This window comes from Pleurodeles waltl, chromosome 9 (assembly GCF_031143425.1).
Source record: "Pleurodeles waltl isolate 20211129_DDA chromosome 9, aPleWal1.hap1.20221129, whole genome shotgun sequence".
NCBI lineage: Eukaryota > Metazoa > Chordata > Amphibia > Caudata > Salamandridae > Pleurodeles > Pleurodeles waltl.
The window spans coordinates 876809195-876833997 of NC_090448.1; the positions used below are offsets into that span (position 1 = coordinate 876809195).

Sequence of the window (24803 nt, forward strand, 5' to 3'; positions counted from 1 at the left end):
AAAATCGTAATTTGCATGTTTAAGAGCCACTAGCAATGAACCAGTCATCTGACCACAATATGCAATCTGATGCCTGTTTTTACAAGGCATCTAAATTATATCCCGTAAAAAATCTTATTATTGGCCTGCCCACATGAAACCAGTGTTTAGTTGGCTTCCTCTTAGACCATTGGCCTATCATTTGCGGTTGTGCTGCCATGCAATACTTTGGAATGCGAGGGAAACTAGGCCTTCTTTTTCTCTCAGTGTTAGTAGTAATTTCCTGGATGCTCTAGGGGCCTTACCCTGCCAAACACACTAGATCAGGGATCTTTGTAGGTTTTTCAAAGTAGGTATTATCTATAAAGAGGCAGGGCTTGAAAAATGTATGGTAACATAGGATTTAGGTTCATTTTCTCTATGGTAATGTGGCCTAGCCAACAGATATATTTTTGGACCTGGTACATTACTTTTGACACTCCTTGAAGAGCTCACATGGTGTCCACACTCTTAGAGGCATGTACAGACATGAAACTGGGGCAGGGGCAGCCTGTTTTATGAGCAGAAGCGCTCTGCCTGCTTCGATTTTGCAAAGCATGATGGGTGTCTGTTACACTGAGCAAAGGTCAGCCTGGCAGACACTCACCATGTCGGGGTCAGGCAGCCATGCGTTTAACATCTCCTGAATGTGCAGGCATTTGGCAGCCTAGACCAAGTTCTGCCAGGCTGAAGATTTCACAGCCCTGAGGGCATGACCTCATCAGCCTGGCAAAGTCTTGTGATAGCTTCCTCCCTCATGTCAAGACAGAGTGTTAGCGTAAGGCTCAGGCCTGGGTGCTTTAAGTTTAAGCCTTGAAGTGCCCAGGATTGACTGTCTATCAGTGACGCCTCGTCACAGATTGAGGTTAGATTAGCAATTCTCACTGTTCCCATCCCGCTTTGGGACAAGTTAGGGAAGAACCACTTCTCATTGGATAACCCATGACAAGGTCAGCCAGAGAAAGGAGGCAGCGGGATCTTCTAGTTTTTCATCCCCTCCTTGAAGCTTCCAGCACCTTCCTGCGTCTTCTGCTTCTTCTCCTGCCACCACACGTTTTAACGTTTAGGTGTGTGCGCGCATATATGAATGTAGGTGTATTTGGATGCATGTGAATAGATGTGTGTATGTGCTTGTTAATGGTGGGTGTGAGTATGTGTCTGCCCGCCTGTGTGCCCACCCCCTATTGTTAATAGTCACGAGCTGCCACTGCTTTGGGCATTTAGACCTGGCACGTCCCACACTTGTCCACCAGTTCAGCTGATGCCCTGGACTTGCTCCCCTGGCACCAGAAAGGAGGCTACATTTAGAGATCCGTTTCTCCTGGGCAGGGATCTCAGTGATGAAAGTAAATCTGCCAGTTGGATGCTTTTGCATCACAACTAAATGCCGAGCATGCATCGGGTTTTTTAATTTACTTGGCCTTTATTGTGTTTTTGCATCTGCTGAAGGGTTTTTCTGAACAGCAAAAAATCAATCACCGAGGAACAACACTAGAAAACATAGAGACCAATATAACTTTATATCAACCCATCACTATACTTTTGCACTAGACTTTTTTCAAAGTGATCTTGTTAAAGAGTGATATTACAAAGATAACTTCATATAGAATGAAGTTATTGCAGAGTGACTTCGTTACAAGGTGTAATATTGTGAAGTTGTTACAATCTAAACATGTTACGCACAGAATTTGCTGCAGAGTGAGTTTACTTCGGAGTGAACATCTTATAAAGGAAATTAATTATAGTGTACAGCTGTTAAAAGATTTTCCTTACAAAGTGCTCTTGTTACTTAGTGAATTTGCTAATAAGAGTTGTTGTTGAGTCTCTTGAGGATGATCCCTAAGATCCGGCTATCGAATATGAATTCTGCATTATATTCTAGACGATGAGTGCCCAGATGCCTTACCTGCCCATGAGAACTGCGAGTTTGACGAGGTGTGCGAAGATGCGTCCTGTCGGTATAATGAATATGTGACCTGTCACCTGAATCGATGTGGGACGTGTGAGGCAGTGTTCCGGGGTTACGACAACCGCACGGTGAACTGCAAACAATGTAAGTCTGCTTTGAATAATAATCTTAAAACAAGCAGTTGCAATGCAATAGGTCTCGCATTTGCTTGAGTTAGAGCTATAGGTGCTGTAAATGCATAACTGAACTTTTGTTGCCACATAAATTGGTCAATCTTCCACATAATTTGGTCCTCTCTGCCACATAATTCCAGCGGCCCTGCATACCACTAAAGCACTGCCATGTACTGCAGAGAGTATTGCCCTGATGACCTTGAACATTTCTTAGATAGTTTTTAACCCAGTTTTCTTGTAATTTATTTTTAATGTGGGTGAGGGACTGTTACTGACATTTTCAGAGAAATGTTGTTTGCTTCATGCAGCATCAATAAAAAAGGTTCTTTAAGACCAAAACAGGACCTCACAAATGACAAATGGGAGCATGTCACAGAGGTTATTTGCAGTAATAATAGTGAGCAGCTGCTGTGTTAGAGTATTGAAAACACACATCGCTATCTCTGAATAATAGGTGTAACCAGATTAAGAATTTGGACGGGTGTGCCTGTGCATTGTCAGTGACCTGGCCAAAGAGGGCAAGAAAGAGCTGGAACTAGATTATGAATTAAAGTCTGTTACAAACAGGGGCCCCCTGAGTACGTTTGGTCCAGGGCCTCCTAATCCTTATGTTGCCCCAGGGGAGAATTAGGGCAAAAGTATGATAAATGTGGTTGCATAAGTAGGGAAGTGGATGAGGCTGCAGTTGTCAGTAGCTGTGAGAGTATATCTTATAAAGATGGTTCTTCTCCTGAAAAGCTTTCGCTAAAGAGTTTACGACAGACGTGGAGCTTTACATGGTACAAAATTGAGTCTTGATGGCTGACATCTCCCTGCTGCTGTTACTAAGAAGAAGTTGGAACTGGAGGGGCAGCTTTTAATCAACGTGACAAGTGCTAATCTGTGTAAACACACTTTTTCATCCCACACTTTCAGTGGCTGAAACATACTATTATATGGTAGGCAAGGCAGAGGAGAGGAATGCAGATTTGTAGGTGTAGTAGGTGGGATAGAGCACATTACTTTGTGAAATGACCAACATTTTTGAAGTCTTTCCAAACAGAGAGAGGGAGAGGCTGTGGATGCAATTTTGCCTGTGTGTAAAAATTCCTGGTGAAATTTGACAGATACCGCACCATACCTGACTGAAAGCACCTTTCCATGCCACAAAGGATGACAGGATACACATTTTAAACTGACTTCAAACTCTGCATCTAAGTGAATTCTTGGTGCTTGACGACTTATGGCTTAAAATCTTCTTCAAAATCACTGCAATTATTTTGCAGTTTTATATAGTGCGAACTCGACCAGCAGGCATTGAAGCACTTTACAGGAGCACCAATTATATCACACAAGTGCAGATTCATTTTAAGGGGTTTATGAGGAGATTAAGTGAATTGCCCAGAATCATGGGATGGTGAACCAATGCTGATACTCGAACCTTGTTCCCCAGTTTGGCATAGTGCCAAAGGGAGCAGCTTTGGCACTATGCCACATTTGAGACATCTGTTAATGAAGAGCATTATTTACAGCGGGAAAGCTTTGGATAGCATGGACCAAAAAAAACCAAGATTAAGTAAGGCATGTGAAATGTAATCTGGAAGAACATGGTTACAATAATGCTTTTACACTTATAATACACTGGCTGAAAAAAACCCCGCAACATTTAACGTTTTAATGTGCACGAAGCAGGGAAAAGGTGCAGTACCACAGGCTGTCTCTAGGTGTCGCTTGGAACTTCTTTTGGCCACATAAGGTACTGCACCCTGCAATGTTGAATTCAACACAATCGCAATAACTTTTGGGTGCTTTGCTAAAAAGTGAAGTGCAACACCTGTTTTGTGAAAAGTTTTATGCTGTGCATTCAGGTTAATGAGGGAGGGGAGACACGAGTAATATGTTGGCTTAAAAAAAGAAGTAGCAACATCCTGGAAAAAGCAAACACTCATAGAGAATGCTAGATTAAGTAAAGCGTGTGAAATGTTAGCAGGAAAAAAATGGTTACGTTAGCTGAAAGCAAGAATGCCCTGCAAATGAAAAGGAAAGCTTTGCCGAACATGAGCAGGAAACTAAGAAAAAAAAGTCCTCCAAAGAGCAGATAAACACGAGAAAGCATAATTATACAGTAGTTAGGGCCAGATGTAGGAAAGTCCGAGTTTGCGACTTGCAAATTGCAAGTCTGAGCGACTCGCAATTTGCAAGTCGCAAACCCGGATGCAGGATGGTGTCCCTGACACCAACTGCGAATCGCAAGGGGGTCGCAATGATCCACCTCATTAACATTAATGAGGTGGGTCGCAATTTGCGACTCCCTTCCGATTCGCAGCACTCACAGGGATGGTGGCCTGCTGGAGACAGCAGACCACCAAGTCTGTGACTGCTTTTGAACAAAGCAGTTTTTTTTTTTGTGTTGCAGCCCGTTTTCCTTAAAGGAAAACGAGTTGCAATACAAACGAAAAAATGAAACGTTTTTGTTTCATTTTTTTCTGAGCAGGCAGTGGTCCATTGGACCACTGCCTGCTCTGAAAAATGGTTTCCAGGTCCATTCACAAAGGGGAAGGGGTCCCATGAGGACCCCTTTCCTTTTGCGAATGGGTTACCACCAGTGTGACACTGGTGGTAACTCCGAATTGCTTTGCGACCACGTTCGTGGTCACAAAGCAATTCTACATCGCGATGCGAATCGCAAATAGGAAGGGGAACACCCCTTCCTATTTGCGAGTTGTTTTCCCATTTTGCGAGTCGGTAACCAGGTTACCACCTCGCAAAATGTGAATGAGCATCGCGATGTGCTTTTTGCATGGCGCAAACAGCGAATTTCGCTGTTTGCACAATGCAAAAAGCTTCGTACATCTGGCCCTTGGTCCCTGCTCGCAAAGAGAAAAAGGAGGGACAGAGAAGCTTGAGGGACCACTAACAAGCAAGGATTTTTAAATGACACTGAAACAAACAAATGAAGTGGCACTAAGTCCACAGAAAAATATACTAAGTATACTAAAATTATACAAGAGGCTGTACGATTACGCTCAACCTAAAAAATGGTCCAAAGACAAATGGAATGTAGCCTAATGAGACTCTATGTTGTCTATCAAAGTTTTAAGAAACCAATGAGAATACTTGATTAAAAGTCACATTTTGTTTTCAAAAACATGAAATGTTAGTTTTATAGTTATAATGAAATTATTTTTATTACAGAGGAAGCAGACTATCCTAGTCCTGAGCATGACCACAAATATGCAGGAGGTACCCACATTCGAGAGAAAATAAGGAAACTTATGCGTTCCCAAATTTATGAATGTCCTTCAGTGCTTAGTCATCGTTTCATATGTTCTGAATTTTCACATCTTGGAGGAGGCTACAATTATTACTTCCTGGGACTGTGCCAGATTCAAGGGATGGACATCCCTTGTAGTGTCCCACTGGCCTGCCACTGTCATTTTTTAATATATATTTGCAGTCCAAGGGAAATCATCCATCAATTTGTTTGACTATTTCTTTTAGGGATGTCAATGCTACATAGAACCTACTCCGTCAAGATGAGAGTCTAGGTTTATGAGCAGATATGTTTGAGTCCTCACATCACCAATACCTTTACATGTTATAAATCTCTAAAACCTATTCAAAGAAAAAATAATATATTTGTGGTGGCAGGTCTGAGCATTTCTATTGCTTTTTGTAAGTGATATGTTGATGTCTCCTACATGCTAATGATCCCCACGTTTATCAAAATTCACAGGGGTAGCAATGCTTTTCCAAAGTAGCAGCCAGCCTCCATATTTTGATCTCTTTCTATCCTGGGGCAATTTAGGACCAATGTGTTGATCAGTTTCTCAATCATGTCTTTAAATTTATATCAGCAAAACACCAAGAAGCCAGAGTATTGACAAAAATAAAATGTTTAACATGATATGCCAAAGAAAAGTATAAAATAACATATACATAAGTGAATGCAAGACACATACCACAATTGCACAGCAGGTTATTTTCCTGCCACACCAAATGGCAACACCGCCTAACCACATACATACAGCGCCATCACCAAAACCATAATCATTACACAAAACCTTACACAGAAGCCTTGCATATACAACTACACCCATTCCCAGCTTAAACATTACAAAAACTATGCAGCCCACCACTGCGCATTGCCAATTTGCACACCATAATCCTTTATCAGCCCACCAATTCATAAACTAACTCCATCACTATCACATATAACAGCACACATTGCCACCTTAAACACCACAATCACTCCATAGCCCACTGTCTGCCAATACTATAATGCTATTCCATCCTTCATCACATGCAGTCAACTTACATACTACTGCTAGACCATACAGTATCAACAACATGATTCAGCCCACCAATGATCAACACACCATTCTCCCACATGCACAATACACACAGGCAACAATCATGTGCAATACACATACCAACACTACAAGCATATTGTGATAAGCACAGCCATTAAACGCTATCTACATATGCAATTCACTGTCCTTTCTCTTCCAATCTTTCCATCTCAATTATAACAGGAATAATTCTACTCATCTGTCTCATTGGATTGACACCACAAGTCTATCGGATCCTTCCGAATCATAATACGGCTCATAACCTGATTAGCTCTGAAAGGGCACAAATATTCTAATAATACAAGCTTCCTTATACGATGTGTCAGAAATATCCTGTTGACCGATTTTTAGCCACACTAAGATTTATATGGCACTTCTGAAAAAGATGTGCATGTAATGAAAGTGGTTTGGCTAACAGCTTCAACACTCACATGCCTTTTAAACATCTACGTATATCCTACAGTATAACACCCTGTGCTGAATGGCAATGAATGGGGAACAGGAAAACAGTAAGCGGATGAATGATGTTAAAGTGAGGAAAAGAGAGAAATATGGTGAACATATCAGAGATGCAGGCTTAGAAAACTTATATTGCCAACACTGGATATGACCAAAAGGCATAGGGAGAAGGAGTCCCGAAAAGGAGTAGCAGATAGAGGAAGAAACACAAAATAGGGCTATCAGTTAAACAGAGATAAATTAAAGGAACAGATGGAGATAAACAGTGGCACCAACCATGAGGCCCAGTCAGGAAGATGAACATGCACATAGGCATGAAGAAATTGACAAACATAAACTGTGGTGTTTGAAAGTGGAGCAGTTAGGATGTAATTAAAGAGACATGCAAAAACATGAAAATGAATAGAAACAGAGATAAAGAGATTCAACAAGAATGAACATGCTATAAACTGAATGAAAAGGTTTCAATGGGAAAAAGAGATAGACTTTGAGTCAGTGAATTAGAATAAACAAACTTAACAAACACAGCATAGTTAAACTTTAATGGGCATGAATAATGATACTCTATGTAGACACTCTATTTACATGGTTCTGTTTAAGTAGTTTTACTGCAAAATTGAACAGAAAATGAAGCGTGTGCCACTCAAGGCCTTTGAAACCACTCTACCACAAGGAGGGAACTATGATCAAAGTCTCAGTAGAAGTGCCTGTAAAGTTCAGTCTCACTCCTCTGAAACAGCTACAGGAAAATGATTTTATTGAAATCACATGGAACCATAAAAATACTGAATTCTTATCTGCAGGCTCTGGGAGGTTGGAATAGTTGGAGAAGTCCTTGGGCTCACAGTTTGCCAAGATCAATATGGACACTGAGAATTTGTTAGACTATGGCACAAGCCATCTACAAGGTTTAAGAAGTGTTAGAAATTGTTTATCAAGATAAAACATTTTTACTAACCCACATTAACAAGATCTTAGTTCCTCCTTACATTCAGTCCAACAAGAGCCTCGGATGTTGTCCCTGCAACAAGTAGTAGCATTGCAAAATCAGGTTCATTGACCAGCATTACGGAAAGTTCCATTTAACTCAATTCCTTACCACTAGCACCACCAGAAAATTTGGAGGTTGTCCATTAATGTTTCAACCCTTTTTGGCTCCGTGCCAATGGCATTTTATATTCAGGTACCAGTTTTTTGCTACCAATTAAGCCAAGGTATCTATTGTTCTTTCGTATTGCATGAAAAATGCAATGACCTGGGCTACTCCTGATTTTGGATCAGAGTACATGTTTAAATATTTGGGATCAGTTTATAATCCAGTTCTGCTCCATTTTCGGAAATCAGCATACTAAGCAGGGGATGCATTTTTGGTTATTGACTTTAAGACAGGTTCTGAAAGACAATATAATATACATCCAATATTTTCAACAATTGGTGTCCAAGGCTGCCTGGTTAGATGAAGAAGCCACTGCCACATTCTATAAAGGCCTAAAAGAAGACCTTAAGATATCTTGTCATTTGTAAATTGCCTTACCACCTCCATGGCTTTAAATGATTTAACTCTGAAAAGCCAACCGGGGAACCAAAGCAAGTAGTGGAAATTTAGCAATCCCTCACTGCAGAAAAGAAATAGAGGAAATGCAATGCAGGAGTATGCCTGTACTGTGGCCAGAAAGGACATTTTGTACAAGCTTGCCCTCTGTTGTCAGGGGGCAAACTGGCTCTTTACTAAATAATAGACAAGGAATGGGCTGAGTAATTACTGAACTGTCCGTGTTTAATAAAGCTCCTTTTCACTTAGAAGTCTTGATTATGACACCTCAAGAACCTTAGTCAATTTTCATGTTAGTGGATTCAGGGGCTTCGGGCTCTTTATGAACTATGATTTCCAGAAAAGAATGAAGATTTGTTATGTCATTAAGAGTGTATCAAACTGAATATACCAACTGATGGAACAAAATAATCATCCGGAGATATTTCAAAGAAAGCAAACCCTTTGTTCCTGTCGACTCCAGATGGGTATGGGGACAGATCAAATTTGATTTAATCAGTTCCTCTTCCTTCCCATTTATACTGGGATCACTTGGCTGAGAGGACATAATGCACAAACCAATTGGTAATTACCATCAATTACTTTTGATTATTAGTTCTGCCAACAACACTTTTTGGTTGCCTCTGGTGCCACAAAGCGTCAGCCCTTAAGTTTTGTTCATGTCACACCCCCTCTTCACCACTATCTGAGAGAAATGATGGGAAGCATATCAAGAATTCCTGGATGTCTTCGAGAAAAAGGGGGCTGACACCCTTCTGCTGCCCATGTGTTATGATTAAATCAAATCAATTCTGGATATTCTGATGTCACATCTGAGGATTTATCCTCTTACAGTAAAATAATATGATGTATTGTGTTCGTACCTGAAAGAAAATCTGGAAATGGTTTTATAGGGCACTCCACATCACAAGCAGTGTAGACCATCTTTTTTGTACTTAAAGCAAATGTCGATTTCTGACTGTGTATAGACTGTAGAGAACACAACACCATTCACATCAGAAGCAGATACCCCTCACCCTCATTTATGTATTGCTGGGTCAAATCAAGACCAAAAGGATCTTTACAGGGCTTGAGAACTTACAACTTGGTGAGAATCAGAGAGGCAGTGAGTGGGAATTGTAATCAATACACAATATGGACACTTTAAATATCTGATTATGCCAATAGCCTTATGTAATGCCCCTGATGCATTTCAAGTTACATACAATAGTGCAACCGAGTAGACTGAGTACATGCAAATACAAAATGACTGCCGAAGAGGTTAATTCCACAAATAGTCACTTGGTTGGAGAAATGGTAAGTACTATATCCAATCCCTAATACAAATTAAAGTGTGCTTAATTTTTGATCTTGGTTATGAATCCAAAAATGACATGTATTAAACATACTTCTTCATGTCCTAGTATAATATTCATATCCAATTATTTAACAATATATCTTTTTTAGGGTCAAACAGAACATTATCTCCTCACTGTCCCAAATGGTCACACAGATTCCAACAAGTGCAAGTCATGACCATAAACAGCTTGGAATACCACACAATAGATGGCAAACGTTCTTAAAACCCACTAACAGTCATTCAGTTACATGTATGTTTAAAGTCCAACCATGTTACTATTTGTGGAATTACTCCTTCTGCGTTTCAATATTTTGTGAATTATGTTTTCAGAGTCTTTTAGGATGGTCTACCTAGACGATATTCTCAACTATTTAGGCAACCTGAAAAAACACTGAGAACATGTGCGAGAAGTTCTTTGTTGGCTACACAAGTATGCATTGTAGGCTAAGGCTGAAAAGTGTCTTTCTGAAGTGCCTGAGATCTCATTTTTAGGTTTTGAGATTTCTGAGAAGGACTTGCTAGGAACACCTCAAAAGTTAAGATAGTTTTCGAGTGGACATCCTTGAAGTCTATGAAAGAGGTGCAGAGGTTTGTGTCAAGCACTAACCTGTTCGTCCCAAGAAGACACGATGTTGACCAAGCTGCTTATGCATGACCGGCACTGCAATGTCGTGGGGAAAGGGGATTAATGCGAGAGACACTGGAGTCACAGGGCTGGAGCTGGATGCCTAGTGATGGTTCTTGAAGAGCCAGTCTTTCCTATGAGAAATTACACATCAGTCAAATAACTGATATCTCGTAACCCATGTATACTCTACTTGATAAACTATGATGTACAAGCTAGATGTATCTGTTGGGGGTCCCCTTGCTTGCTTGTGATGGCTCTCCCACTTTCTAGGAAACAATGTGGATTACCTGTAATTAAATAAGAGCCTTGAACCTCCTATACAGTCTATAACTACTACCACTGTGATCCTAGGTTAGCCCCTCATCACCTCAATTAAGCCTACCTAGATGTTCCTTGATGTTAAGTGGATATCTTGCGTGTTTCACCTTGATGAGATTTCCCAAGATGCTGACTCACTCGACACATAGACATTTACATAGGCAACAATAATAAGAACAAACTCTCAGGCAATTATATTCTCCAGATATTCATGGGTTAATCATTGTACTGTGCTAGTATTACAAGGAACGCAATTCAGTGTTTAAATCACACTGAAAACATAGAGTTAATATCAAGGATTATGGTTCACTTTGTATTACTGTGAAAACATAGGGTTAATCAATAGTGTTCAACTTCACGAACAACCGGCTTATCCCTGTTACATCACAGCATATTTTTGAGCATAGCAAAGATAAGCTTCAGCTTCGTTTAATCACCAAACACAAAATGTTCCGCATCACCAGCAATAATTTGAAATAATGCAAATGAAACTTTGAACTCAGCGATAATAACCATATTCACAGTACATTGTATCGCTAACAACAGTAGTAATGCCACATTAAACTCAGCAATAATAAACGTATTCACAGTATATCGTTTTCATAATAATTGTTCGATAGAAACTCCTTCTGTGGTATAATGCAAGCATCTACAACACGCGTTATAGCATGACAATCAGCAAACATACCAATGGCCTTGAAACCCATAGATGTGCCCTTTTAAGCGCATCACATCCTGGAAAATTCGCTTATCAAGTTTCAAGTCAGCAAGTATCAAGTTTTAGCAATAAATGGTCTTAAATCATGTGTAGCGTGTTACCGCCTTTCTAAGGGTTAATTCCCTCAGTCTCTTCTTCTTCCAGAAGCGGCCTCCAAGATGTTGGACAGAACAGAATGTGAAGATCAAAGGCTGAGGAGCAGAAATTCCTTCTCTGCAGCCGATGACCTTTACAGCAAGCAATTCACTCAGATCGGGTGTGGTTTAAGTAACTGCTGCATCCAACCGCAACCAGTCTGAGTCATAGGGAGCCACACCCAGTCTGAGAAAAAGGGATGCTGGAGGCTTGTGCAACGTGTGTTCCCAAACAAGTATTGGTCTCTAAGAAGCATTAGCTCCAACAAGCATTTATCTCTGCAAACAAGCATTGGGCTCTGTAAAAAAGCATTGGTCCCTGCAAAGGAAAATGATCAACTCAGATGTTTTTTTTACTGGGTCATATCTGGGTTTGCAGGCAAGACAATTTGTAGGATTTGCCATTTTTTAACAGCAACTCATTTAGGCCATCTCAACCAATATACAACCCATTATCCAACTAACAAAAAAAGGGAATGGCATTTAAGTGGATTGAAAACCAGGAGCAAGCATTCCAAAAGCAGAAGACGGCATTCACTACTACATCAATTCTGAAACATCCTGACATAAGTTCCTAATTTACTGTAGAAACCAATGCCTCCTTGCTCACCATTGAGGATGAGCTATCTCATAGAGAAGAGATGATCAAAGTATGACATCTTGTGGGGTATTATTCATTTAGTTTAACCGAAACCAAGAAGGACTATACCATATAAGAGTGAGAACTTCTTCAAATAAAAGAAGCCTTTAGGCACTGAAGATACATATCACAAGATCACAGTGTGGACGAATCACAAGAATGTGTTTTATCTGACTTCCATGAAATGTACTAATTCTAGGCATGCTAGATGTACATTATTCTTCTCCTGATTTAGCTATCCGATTACATAACATCCAGGCAACAGGCACTGACAAGCAGATGCTTTTTCAAGACAGTCTGAAGACATCAAATCTACAGTGGATCCTTTTAACATTTCTTCCAACATGATTCAATCTGGAGAAGGACTGAAGACATTCATAAACACCATACAACATGCCCAGAGCAACCAGAGCACCAGCAGATTAATGAAAAATAATTGGATAAAGATGAAGCACTTTACACCCTAATTTGTCACTTCAACAATGGGTGATGAGGTGCCATGACTCTCCTGTGGCAGGGTATCCAGGACAAAGAAAATGAAAGATCATCTCAGCTGACATTTTTGGCAGCCCAACCTAAAGCAAAATGTCCACCAATGTGTACAGCAATATTCAATAGGCACTCAATCCAAGGATTCCCATAGTTGTCCTTTCTGTCTGCTACAACCCTTACCTACTCTGACAAAATCATGGAATGTGATATCTATGGACTTAATAGTAGATATACCCCCTTTACCTGTTACACCAAGGGCCATTCATTGGGATTCTGTGGAAGTGAAGATCTTTCACCACTTTTCCCTGAGGTTAATCCTCAGTATTAGTAGAGACGACTGACACCCACAACAGACCATGGTGGTAAGGGAGGTTGGGGTAGAGAGAGAACAATGTGCTGGTGTACCTGGAGCTCCTGTGGAAAGAATGATGGATGTGTGTTGATCCTTTTGAGAAGGACCCCTCAAGTTCTAGTGGTAAGGTGCACTCCTTCTGCCAGGAGAGGTAGTCTGTAACAAAAGGACACAACCACGTTTGGCAACCATACATGAATGCTTTAAAATCAGGATGATAATGCTTTTCTTGCCTCCCTTCAGGTATTTGTGGCTTATCTCCACAATCCCTAAACCCACTTGCGGATATCACCATTGAGAAAAAATAAGACATAGGAGAAAAAATACTTTTTTTCAAAAAAGTTTCATTTAGAGAGTTTTTGGGTGTGAGTTCTGGGGAACTTATTAAGCAAGAATTGCTGAAAGAAATCTGAGTCCACTTTGTTGTCCTTTAAACGCTAATGACTACGCTAAACCCTAAGGTGCATTTTTAGTTTTCTCGCACATAACGTTCCTATCAAATGTATTTTATTTTGTTTTACTTCACACAACTCACACAATTTGTCCTTCTTTCTTTTTCTTCTGTTAAAACTTCCTCACTTAAGTTCAAACTATAATGGTGCCCTTGAGGAAAGGTGAAGCCTAAAACAAGAGGTGCCTGGCTAGTGCACTAACCTGAGGGCCGTGTAATGGGCCTTAGTAGCTGGAGCATTGAACAGGAATCAGGGAATGATTGTCATAGCCAATGTGAGGGAGGTGCAGTGGCAACAACAGAACAACCAGGTTCCAGGATTCTAGGTTGTGGATAGTTGTCTTGAAGGGGCAGGATTTCATGAGAAGTTGCAGGCAGTCATGCACATGAATAGTTCTGCCTGCCAATCAGAAGACAAAAACATGAAAAAGTGTCTGTTGAGAACGAATGTCTAATGAACTCGCTGGCCAGAAGCTCATCCAAATGCTCTTTTAGGTGTTGAGTTTTGGGTTCGGAAAGTGTGCAGATAGGATTAAAAGGCAATGTTGCCCATGTTACTAGGTCAGAGAAACAGTCTCGCTTCTACACAGTAGCTTTCATTTCATCAAACACATTCTGATAGTCCTGATATTGACTAGATAAACCTTTGATAGTAACGTTCAAAGATGATGCGCATGTGAGAGGAAGTGCTCCATCAGTGGCTAGTTTACAATAACTTTGTAAGTAAAATTAGGAATGCAGAACCACATTTCATAGAGTCCAGTATATTTTGGGGCTGGACCAAGGTACCCCCAAGATAGCTAAAAAAATTACAATATCTATCAGATCAAACCTGATGGTCCCAAAATGACTATTGACACAAACTAATTTAATGGGCTTGGTTTGAAAAGTGATCAAGCCAGAAGAAAATTGCAAACCATCCACTGCCCTTGCAGGTTCTGGATAATCCTTACAAGCCATGGAGATGCAAAGGGTTTTGGCTAGGGTAAAATAAAATAAATACCCAGTTGATCCAGAATTCAACATGATTGGGAAGGCTTTTCTCAGTTAATTGGAGATAATTAGTTTAACAGTAATTGGCAAATGAGTAGGAGTTCTAGCAAAGGTGCTAACAAGGAATGGTGAGATTCCTTGTCCTGAGGCCCCTGAAGAGGGGCCCTCATTCCTCTTCAAGCTTTTCAGTTGTTTGCTTCCGGTAGAGGTTAATTGGCAAACACTGCTATCTTTCTAGTACCCTTGGGCGTGACAGAGCATTCACTGATAAAATACCTGGCCTTTCCACAATATAGACACTGGTTTGCCCTTTGTCCTTCTCTTCTTTCAAAAGAGGGCCGAGTTCCCTCAATCTACATAGGTTCTGCTACGTCAGATGTCTTGACCTCAGCTTCTTTCTTTTACCCATGGACTATCACTTTTTTTAATCAAACCAAGGTTTTGCCCCTTATGCTCACCATTTATATGGTCCAGCATAACAACTAGGTCAATGAGTTCTGCACAGTTTCCGGGGGATATCTATTATCTGTGCACATACATCTTTTAAGTCATCCTTCTGTCCCCGGTAGAAGAAGGACGTTGTTTACCCTCTTGCCAGATTAATATCAGTGTTATCAGTTGAAGTTAGTTATATAGGACAGTGGGTCTTTGTTTCCCTTTTTACGATTTAATAACCCATTGTTGCTTGGAATGTTGCTTGATATGTTTGGCAAATAGGTTGTGCATCACATCTTTGAATGCTGAAAGATTGTACAGCATCAGATTTTCATTCTCAATTAGTGGTGTAGACCACTAAATACAAGGTATTGAACGCCACAGTTGACATTGATTAATAAAGATTCCAAACTTGGAACTGTCCCCAGAGAAATGTTCTGGAGGGGGGTTGAGGTCCAGGAGTGGCATTGGTCACAGACACATTCATTGGAGTGCTGGTGTTCCCTGATGCTCCTTCTTCAGGACCTCTGAGCAGAATCAGACTGGTATTCATAAAGCTGACGGATGGCAGACTGGTAGGGATGGCTTTAGATATTGCTCCCAGGTTCATAGGTCAGAGGCTAGTCCTAGACTTGTATCTTTGGAGTTCTAATTACCAGGCCTGTTTCTCCTGGTATAGATTTAGCAATTTCACTTGGACAATGGTGAGAGCCATATCGGATATGGACAGGGTATCTTCAGAGAGTGCATGGGACAAATCTTGCATATCATTGGGATTATCAGACTCCATCTTTGCATGGGTAGATTACTTTTCTGTGGACTTTGCTTTCTGCTACACCAAAGGCCATTCACCTAAATTCCCAGGACTTCCACAGAAGCAAAGATCTTCCACTACTTCCCTGTGAGGTTAATCGTTAGTTTCAGAACAGATGACTGACACCAACTACTGACCCTACAGGAAAAAGGGTAGTTTGGGGAATGAGTGAGTGTGTGTGAGAGAGCATGATAGGTCTGGTGTACCAAGAGCTTCCGTGGAAAGAATTCAGTGTGTGCGTTGATCCTTTTGAGCTGCACCCTTCAAGTTCTAATGGTAAGGGCACTCCCTTTGCCAGGAGAGGTGCTCTCTGACAAAAGAACACAATCACTTCATACAGCCCTACATGATTGCTTTACAATCAGCTTGACCATGCTTTTCTTGCTCCCATTTCAGTTATTTGTGACTTACCTCCACTATTTCTAAACCCACCTGTGGAGAGACCAAGATCAAGTTTGGCCTTCTATTCTCTGTAAGGTCAAATTAGACGTAAGCAAAAAATGTGCTCTTTTTTGAAAAAAGTTTCATTTAGAGAGTTTTTGGGTGTGAGCCATAGAAACAAAATCAAGCAAGAATTACTGAAAGAAATCCAAGTCCATTTGTGGATCCTTTGAACACTGGCCTCTGAATTAAATCCTACACACATATTTTTAGTTTCTTCACTGATGATAACAATCCTATTAACCTGTCTTTTATGTTGTGTTACTTCACACAACTCTCACAATTTGTCCTTTTTTCTTCTTCTCCTGCTAAATCGTCCTCATTTAAATTCAAGCAGTAAGGGTGTCATTGAAGAAAAGAGAAATAAAAAATGAGGGGTGCCAAGCTACGGAACTAACCTGAGGTCTGTGTAATGGGCTGAAGTAGCTGGAGTGTTGAGCTGTAGTGAGAGAATGATGGTCGAGGTCAAGGTGATGTAGGCATGGTGGTGCCAGCTGAACAACCAGGTTCCAGGGTTCAAGGTTGTGGAAAGCCATCTAGAAAGGATGGGATTCCAAGAGAGGTTGCAAGCCCTTAGCTTCCAGGTCACATTGTATGAAGTTGCTTTTGTTTCAAGCAGCGGGCTCTGAACCCACAGGCACTGCTGGCTGGAACTACAGCCCTCTCTTCAGACAAATTGACAAAGCCAAGTGGGTGACCACACTTCGAACTTAAGGCCAGAGTTACAAGAAACTGGCATATGAGTACTGATGCACTAGTTTGCTTGTGTCACCCCTGCCCCACCTAAAGACACTGTGTATTTAAAATACGGTCCACCATGGCAGTCGTTAAGTTAATAGCATCACAATTGTTGACGTTATAGTGGCGCTTTGCTCCACTAGCGTCAAAAATGCTGACTCTAGTGGAGCTAAGTGCAAGGAAGCCCATAGGTTAAAATGGGTGTGTCATTTTAACGTCTGCTCTGGGCAGGCGATAAAAATGATGCCACAAATCTTGTTGATTTCACAGCGCCTTTTTTGCGGGCCTCTTAACGCTGGAATGCCTCCCCTTGCATATATTGTGCCTGATGTAGGCATAATGTGGCACAAGGGGTCGCAAAGTGGTGCAATGCATGCATTGGGCCACTTTATAAATATATTGTGGTGAAAATTGCCTCCTTGAGCCACATTAGTGTAAAGAAAATGACTCTAGTGTGGCGCAAGGAGGAGCTAGGGCCTTGTAAATCTGCCCCTTAGTATATAAAGCCGTCATGCACGCAGAGAGTACTGCAGAAATCTGCAGCAGGAAAAAGGGACAGGGAACAGAGGACCTTAATTAGCCAGCGGTCATTGTATAAACAAAAGCATACTACCAGACACTCCAGCAGGAAATGAGGGTCGCAGGAAACTGAGGTCTTTAATTGCTCAGCAGTGTAGAATTAGTCAACAGCCATTGTACAAACCAAAATACCAGACATTCCTACAGGAAAAAGGACAGCAGGAAACAGAAGTCTTTAATTGATTGCTCAGTTGTACATGTTGTAACAAAAGCACCAAGCACTTGTAATTCATTAAACAGGCTTGTTTACAGTTCACACAAACTAAGGCCCTGATTTATACTTTTTTTGTGCCGAATTTCGGTCATTTTATGACGCAAAAGAGGTGCAAAAAATGATAATGTATTGTATTTTATAGGTTTGCGCCGCTTTTGTGTTAAAAAATGACACAAATGCGGCACTAAAGAAGTATAAACAAGAGCTTAAAAGTCTTAGCATGCCTTTTAAATTTAACACTTAGCACAGCATGCAAACTAAAGGACGTAGCAAATTACACTGTACCTGCCCATTTGGAAAATAGTGATGACAATGGGGAATATACAGCACAAGCAGCCTGGGGTATAACAATACCTCCTTGTTGGTGGTTGAAGACTATTCCACCAAAATGGGCCAGTTCATTCCTTTGAAAAACTACCTATAGCAGTAGAATTAGAAGGAATCTTTATGATAACCATTTTTTATATACATGGATTACCAAAAATTATAATTGCGGGCCAAGACACACAATCTACTGCAGTCTTTTGGAGGGGTGAAAAAAACAAAGAGGCACCAAACAGGTCATGTCCACCAGCTAACATCCACAAACGGACAGACAAACTGAATGACTAAACCAATCATTCAAACAGTACTTGAGGTGCTTCCTTAAGAAGCAGCAGGATGCTTGGAGTAAGTGAATGCCCTAGTAGAATTCACCTATACTAGCTCACAACATGTTTTGCTGGGACGATCTCCCTTCTTCTGTAGTTATAGAAATTCTATTCAAATGTGGCCAGCCCAAATTACAACCACCACAGTTCTACCAGTTACATGTTTGCTTCAACATCTACTTGGGCATTGCAATATGAAAATGTTGGATGTTTTTCTGTTGCAGGTTTTATTGAATTGGTCAAATGCACAAGGCAAGAGAGTGTATTATCTCCATGTCTGAGTTGCATGTTAGTTAATGCACCCCGGTTAGGGATCCAATAGCCATCAAGAAGGCAGGTGAACCATTTTGGGCCGACCTAAGGTCAAATCATGTAGGAATGAAGACCTCAGATAATTAAAACATTACTTTCAATAAAAATACACAATCTCATGTTTTAATCATATCATGGGTACCAGCTCAATAAAAAATCCTTTTGGGTATACCGAAACACATTTTACTTTACTGGATCTCTTTATTTATCCAGACAATCAACATTTTTTAACACCTGGATACACGTATATTCAGGTGGTATCCATCTACCTGGGTGATAAAGCATGCCAAGAATACCAGTGGGTGGACTACCCACATCCAGTTTATTTTAATTTCTTTGGCAGTAGAGGTGATAAAAGAAGTCAGTTGTGTCCAAGATAGACGCCAGCACCTAGGGTGTAAAATGTATATTGAAAGGGAGCACTATACGTAGGTACTTTTGAATGCCTCTCAACATCTGCAAGCAATTCAGGTTTTAGTGTTTTAGTGTGTCAACATCTGCAAGCAATTCAGAAAACAGTTTATCAATATCTAATACAAGCTACACTCAACTCAACACAACATTTGGCCATTTCAGGGTCACACCTCAAACTGAATCCCAAACCTCTGGGTTCTTTCAAGATTGAAGGACAGATTGGGACTTCGGCTTTTTGATTGTTAATACTTACTCACTGGCACATAACCCCATATTTCATATCTCACTGCTTAAGAATACCATCTATAACACTCCATTTTCTCCTTTTCCCTTGCTGGTAGGTGAATCCCCAAAATACAAAGTTGACAAATACATGGGCACAGCACCAGTACCAAGAAGCATGGATAGGAAATATGAGTCGACGTATTATGAGGGACAGCTACAGTACCTAGCGACATGGAAAGGATACAATGTATCTGATGGATCCTGGAAACCTGCAGATTATTTTCATTTACATGCATCAGTAAACAGTATCACAATTGATTTCCACAAAAAAAACATGGTCCTGCTGCGTATTCACTGGGTGGGTCTTTTTCAGGGATGTTGAGGAAGACTTGCAGATAGAGAATGCACTGCAGGTTGGGAAAGTGGTGTTAAGTCTGGAGGATGTTGAGTTGGAAACTGTGTCCATAGCAAGTAGACCTCACACTTAGTTTTAGTTTAGCTCCTCTTTTCTTGGTCACAGTGAGCACTTTCCAAGTATGTGCAGTAGAGCCAGTATTTAAGATATTTAAGACCCTCACTACAGAAAGCAGGTTCCTGGGAATGTCTGGCATTGTTGCTGAGGTTATCATGCTTTTGCCTGAGCACACATTCCCACTCCTTTGTTGTTTTCCTTCCTTACTGGCACTCCCTTAGTTTAGGCTTTAGTTCCTACTATTCCTGCTCTTTGTTGTGTCTCTAATTGTGCATCTGTCCCAGTGGTTACCTTTGTGTGTTCTGGAGTCTCTGGGTCTTTATCTGGTACCCAGTCTATGAAAGGCTCCTCATAACACAGACAAACAGAGAAAGCATTCATTCTTTCTTCACTACTCATGGCTATATTTAAATTGTCTTTCAATTGTGACTACCATCCCAACTGTTATTCTCCTCTTCTCTATAGTTTGTTCCCCTATTTCTCTTGCCACATAAGGATTCCTGAGAAATGTGGCTTGCTTCCACTACTAAGACAATTTGATTCCCAGGAAGGCCACTCATAAATCTCACCCAGCCTTACTGCTACATTCCCTTTCCATTTCCCCCAATTTTTCTGTTGGCTTTGTTGTATTCTTCATCATGTTGCTGAGAGGTTTAGGGATGGACAAGGGTTCACAGTGGGTTCGCCTTCTTAGAAACCTGGCAACAATGTGAATGCCTGCATTTTACAGTCTCTGCTCCTATTATTTGGAGCCCATTTCCTCTTCATTCATCCATCAGTGGGATCCCCAAGTTCCATAACTATCTGTAAACATGTTTTATGTAATTTTGTTCTGATTAATTTGGTTCCACAGTTGTTTTCCCCTGAAAGCACAATACATTTCACATGGGTGTACACAAACTAAAAGAATAACAAATAAAATAACACAAAAATAACCACGTCCACTAACCTGACCTAAGTTTCAGAGATGGCCAAGTGTGCTAAATAATTTGCCTTTTTTGTCTGTTTTTTTTTTAGTGACCCCTAAGTGTCGTCTCATGCACTTGGAGATGCTCCACAAGAGCAGACGTGGCCGAAGCCACCCTGGTGGTGGAAGGCTAGATGTGGACAATATTTATGACCCGGAGTGTGAAGAGAATGGCACTTTCAAGGCCAAGCAGTGTGACGAGGATTCCAATCTCTGTTGGTGTGTGGACAGTGCTGGGATCAGGGTAACTGATAAAACTGGAGATGACCCCAAATGTGATCATCTTGTTCGTGTGCAGTGAGTACCATTTCTTAGGTAATCTTTCTGCTTGAGGCTTAATGTTTTTTGGACCAAATGAGATTGAAGAGCTTGGTGAGGTCCGGCATTTAGGAAGGACATGAAAGATACACACTTTCCCTCATAGCTTTCCCCTCTCCTTTTCCCTCTACGTAGGTCCGCTTATCCCATATGTCATTCCACCTATTTCATCACAGTAAAAAATAACCTTCTATTTCACCATGTAGCAGTAGATTATTGTGGATCATTGTATCTACTGATAAAACTCCATCTTAGGTACCTTGAGACAGCAGCCATGGTTTTTAGAATCCTCCTCATCTATAACCATATAATCGTGTGTTTTAACACCCAATTTGTACAGTGCCCCGTTGAGGCTAAATATACGCTATACAGATTCACATATGTAAACTCTCTTCTGAAATAGATTTAATACTTAATTCTTTAACTGCGAATGAACATAATGATAATTTTTATATCAATATCAAATTCCTTAGATTATCACACAAACCATGCTTCAAGTTTGACAATGAGCAGCACTTCTCAGAATTATTCTCAACTTCTATTATAATTTGGAAATGTTATACACATTTTAGTCAGAATATCTTCCAGTGCACCTCCATTCACCACAGTAAGTACTAACTATGGTTAATTTTTCTAATGATTCAACCATAGCTGGCGCATAATCAGAAGCATTGTCTTTTTTTTTTATGAATTTAGTGTAAAGCTTAAGCAGTGCTACTTTTGCCGAATTTTACTTCAGTCAACAACCATTTCACTTGATTCAAACCTCAGTTACATCTATGCTTATTTTAAAAAGCCACATTTTTTAAAGAGGTACAACACAAAACCAAGCATTCTCTATCAAATCCAAAGGTAATCATCTTTCAAGTATGAGTGATAAATATTTAAATGTTTAATACCAAACTGACGAAATTGAAATTAGAAGCGTTTTTTTTATTTTTAAAAATATGCTGTGTTCTAATTTAAATAACAACTTCAACAACCTTTCTATGCAGACATCATTATAACAATGGGTTCAATGTATTTGGCTATGCAATGTAATTTGATCCTTGAATAATTTAAGGTTCCTGGTTGGATTGAGGTATTACATTTGCCTTTTTGGCATGTCATTTATGATGGGTTTAAGCTCCCTTTGCCCCCTCCATCTTAAACGTGTCTTTTCCAATCCATAATGATAAATAAACCATTGTTCTTACTCTTTTTTAAGCAACTATGGATTACATCAGATTTAGGGCCTGATTTAGATCTTGGCAGAGGGGAATACTCCATCACAAATGTGACAGATATCCTATCCTCCATATTACGATCCCATTATATCCTATAGAGATTGTAATACGGCAGACAGGACATCTGTTGCGTTTGTGATGAAGTATTCCATCTGCCGAGATCTAAATCAGGCCCTTAGTTTACTGGTGTATAATAATTTGTTTCCAGCTCTGTTTTGCTTCTATTCCTTTGTCATCACAACCAAGAAGACCTACATTAATTAATTTCACTTTTGATTCTAAGACTAATTATACCTTGGGGACTCATTCATAAATCTACATCTCAGTATTTTCACAAGGTAGTCCCTTTTTGATAGCCCTAGAGATTAATGTCCTGATTCACAAACAACCTATTAAATTTCGACTACTACAGTACTTCAATGAATGGGAGCAGATTTACTACTTTTTCTAATTCACAAACTTTAGCTCCTCCTATTTAATAGACATTTTGGTAAAATCACCCTCAACCAGTCTTATTTACTTTCTCCGAAGCCTTCTTTTAACGGTTCATGTCCTCTGCCCTATTGCTGTAACTGTCTCTTGTGGTAACTCTTGTATACAAACAGTGATGTAAATGTCTGAGATCACCTAATATTAATATAACCCGCTGTAGTACTTTATTTGGTGTGTTGTAACGTGCTCTGATGCCTTTGGGCCATCTCCGCGCTACATAAATTTGCAAAAATAAATAAAGTAGCAGGAGTATGCCTTGACATCTGTGGGCATTGCCATTTCCCTAATGCGAAATTGCATCAACAGTACAAATATATGTTGGGAAAAGGCAGCTCTCTATCCAATTGTATATTTTTTATTCACAGTTAAAACATCTTTCTACATGGAGAAACTCCTTTTCCTTTACTGCCATGAAGTTTGGGGATGTTCCATTCCCTTTCCCACTGTGGAAAGCAATTCACTGCAGACGTTTGCTAGAGCAAATCTCGAATCATTTCTAGGGCGATAAAGAGTTAGGGAAGAGCTTATGGACACAAAGTCTCATGGCAAACAATACCTTGATCAATCCATTCTCTACCACTTGCATAGTTTTACTACAAGTTAGTTGTACGCAGACATGGCATACAATTGTGCCAATACCAGACCGTTTTTCTATCCTCTTGGTATAAATTATTTAAATTCTATTTTACATTATAGCTTACCTAAAACGACTTTCCTATGTTATTACTTTTCAGGCTCATTCAAATCCACTTCAGCTTCAAGGTAGAGTTCACCCTTCTCAAAGGAAGAGAAGAGATACTGCGAAGGTCAGTCCCTACAGCCCCACCTTCTTTCCAATCAATCAACCAATCAATCAAAAAATGTATAGAGCACGCTACTCACCCGTAAGGGTCTCAAGGCACTGGGGGGGGGGAGGAGGAGGGGCGGTGGGGATGCCGATTACTGTTCGAAAAGCCATGTCTTGAGGTGTTTTCTGAAAAGCAGGAGGTCCTGAGTCTTGCAGAGGTTGGTGGGGAGGGAATTCCAGGTTTTGGGGGTGAGGTAGCAGTAGGATCTGCCACTCGGGTGGTGGCGCGTTGGATGCGGGGGTCTGTGGCGAGTGCGTGGTCGGCAGAGCAGAGGTGGCGAGTGGGAGTGTGGAAGTTCACTCTTTCTTTGAGGTAGGTTGGTCCAGTGTTGTGGAGGGATTTGTGTGCGTGGATGAGGACTTTGAAGATGATCCTTTTGTCTATCGGAAGCCAGTGAAGGGATCTGAGGTGAGAGGAGATGTGTTCATGGCGTGGGAGGTCCAGGATGAAGCGTGCGGCTGCGTTCTGGATCCTCTGGAGTTTTTGCTTGAGCTTGACTGTGGTGAGGCGTAGAGGGCATTTCCGTAGTCTAGCCTGCTGCTGATGAGTGCATGGGTGACAGTCTTTCTGGTCTCTATGGGAATCCATTTGAAGTTTTTCGCAGCATGCGGATGGTGTTGAAACAGGAGGAGGTGATGGCGTTGATTTGCTTGGTCATGTAGAGAGAAGAATCCAAGATGATGCCAAGGTGGCGTGCGTGGGTGGGGGGTGTTGGGGGTGATCCTAGTGCGGTGGGCCACCAGGAGTCGTCCCATAAAGTTTTGTTGGGGCTGAAGATGATGATTTTGGTTTTGTTGGAGTTTAGCTTGAGGTAGTTTGCTGTCATCCATTTGGCGGTGTCAAGGAGTCCGGCGTGGAGGTTAGTTTTGGCGGTGGTAGGGTTTCGGGTGAGGGAGATGACGAGCTGGGTGTCGTCTGCGTAGGATACAATGGTGATTCTGTGTGGCCGGAGGATGTTGGCGAGCGGGACCATGTAAATGTTGAAAAGGGTGGGGCTGAGGGAGGACCCTTGGGGGACTCTGCAGATGATCTTGGTGGCTGGGGAGTGGAAGGAAGGGAGGCGACTTTCTGGGTTCTTTAGGTGAGGAACGAGGCAAGCCAGTCCAGGGCCTTGTGTCGAATACCTGCGTTGTAGAGGTGTGTGCAGAGTA

The 24803-nt window shown here is 40.9% G+C and overlaps 1 protein-coding gene across 1 annotated transcript in view; it reads left to right on the forward strand.

The window, feature by feature from the left end:
* LOC138258737 (epithelial cell adhesion molecule-like) overlaps positions 1 to 24803 on the forward strand; it is a 56280-nt gene that overhangs the window by 12318 nt on the left and 19159 nt on the right. The window contains exons 2-4 of the mRNA XM_069206008.1: positions 1901 to 2071; positions 20819 to 21065; positions 23539 to 23610. Of these exons, the coding sequence (XP_069062109.1) occupies positions 1901 to 2071; positions 20819 to 21065; positions 23539 to 23610 (490 nt within the window). The remainder of the gene's footprint in view (positions 1 to 1900; positions 2072 to 20818; positions 21066 to 23538; positions 23611 to 24803) is intronic.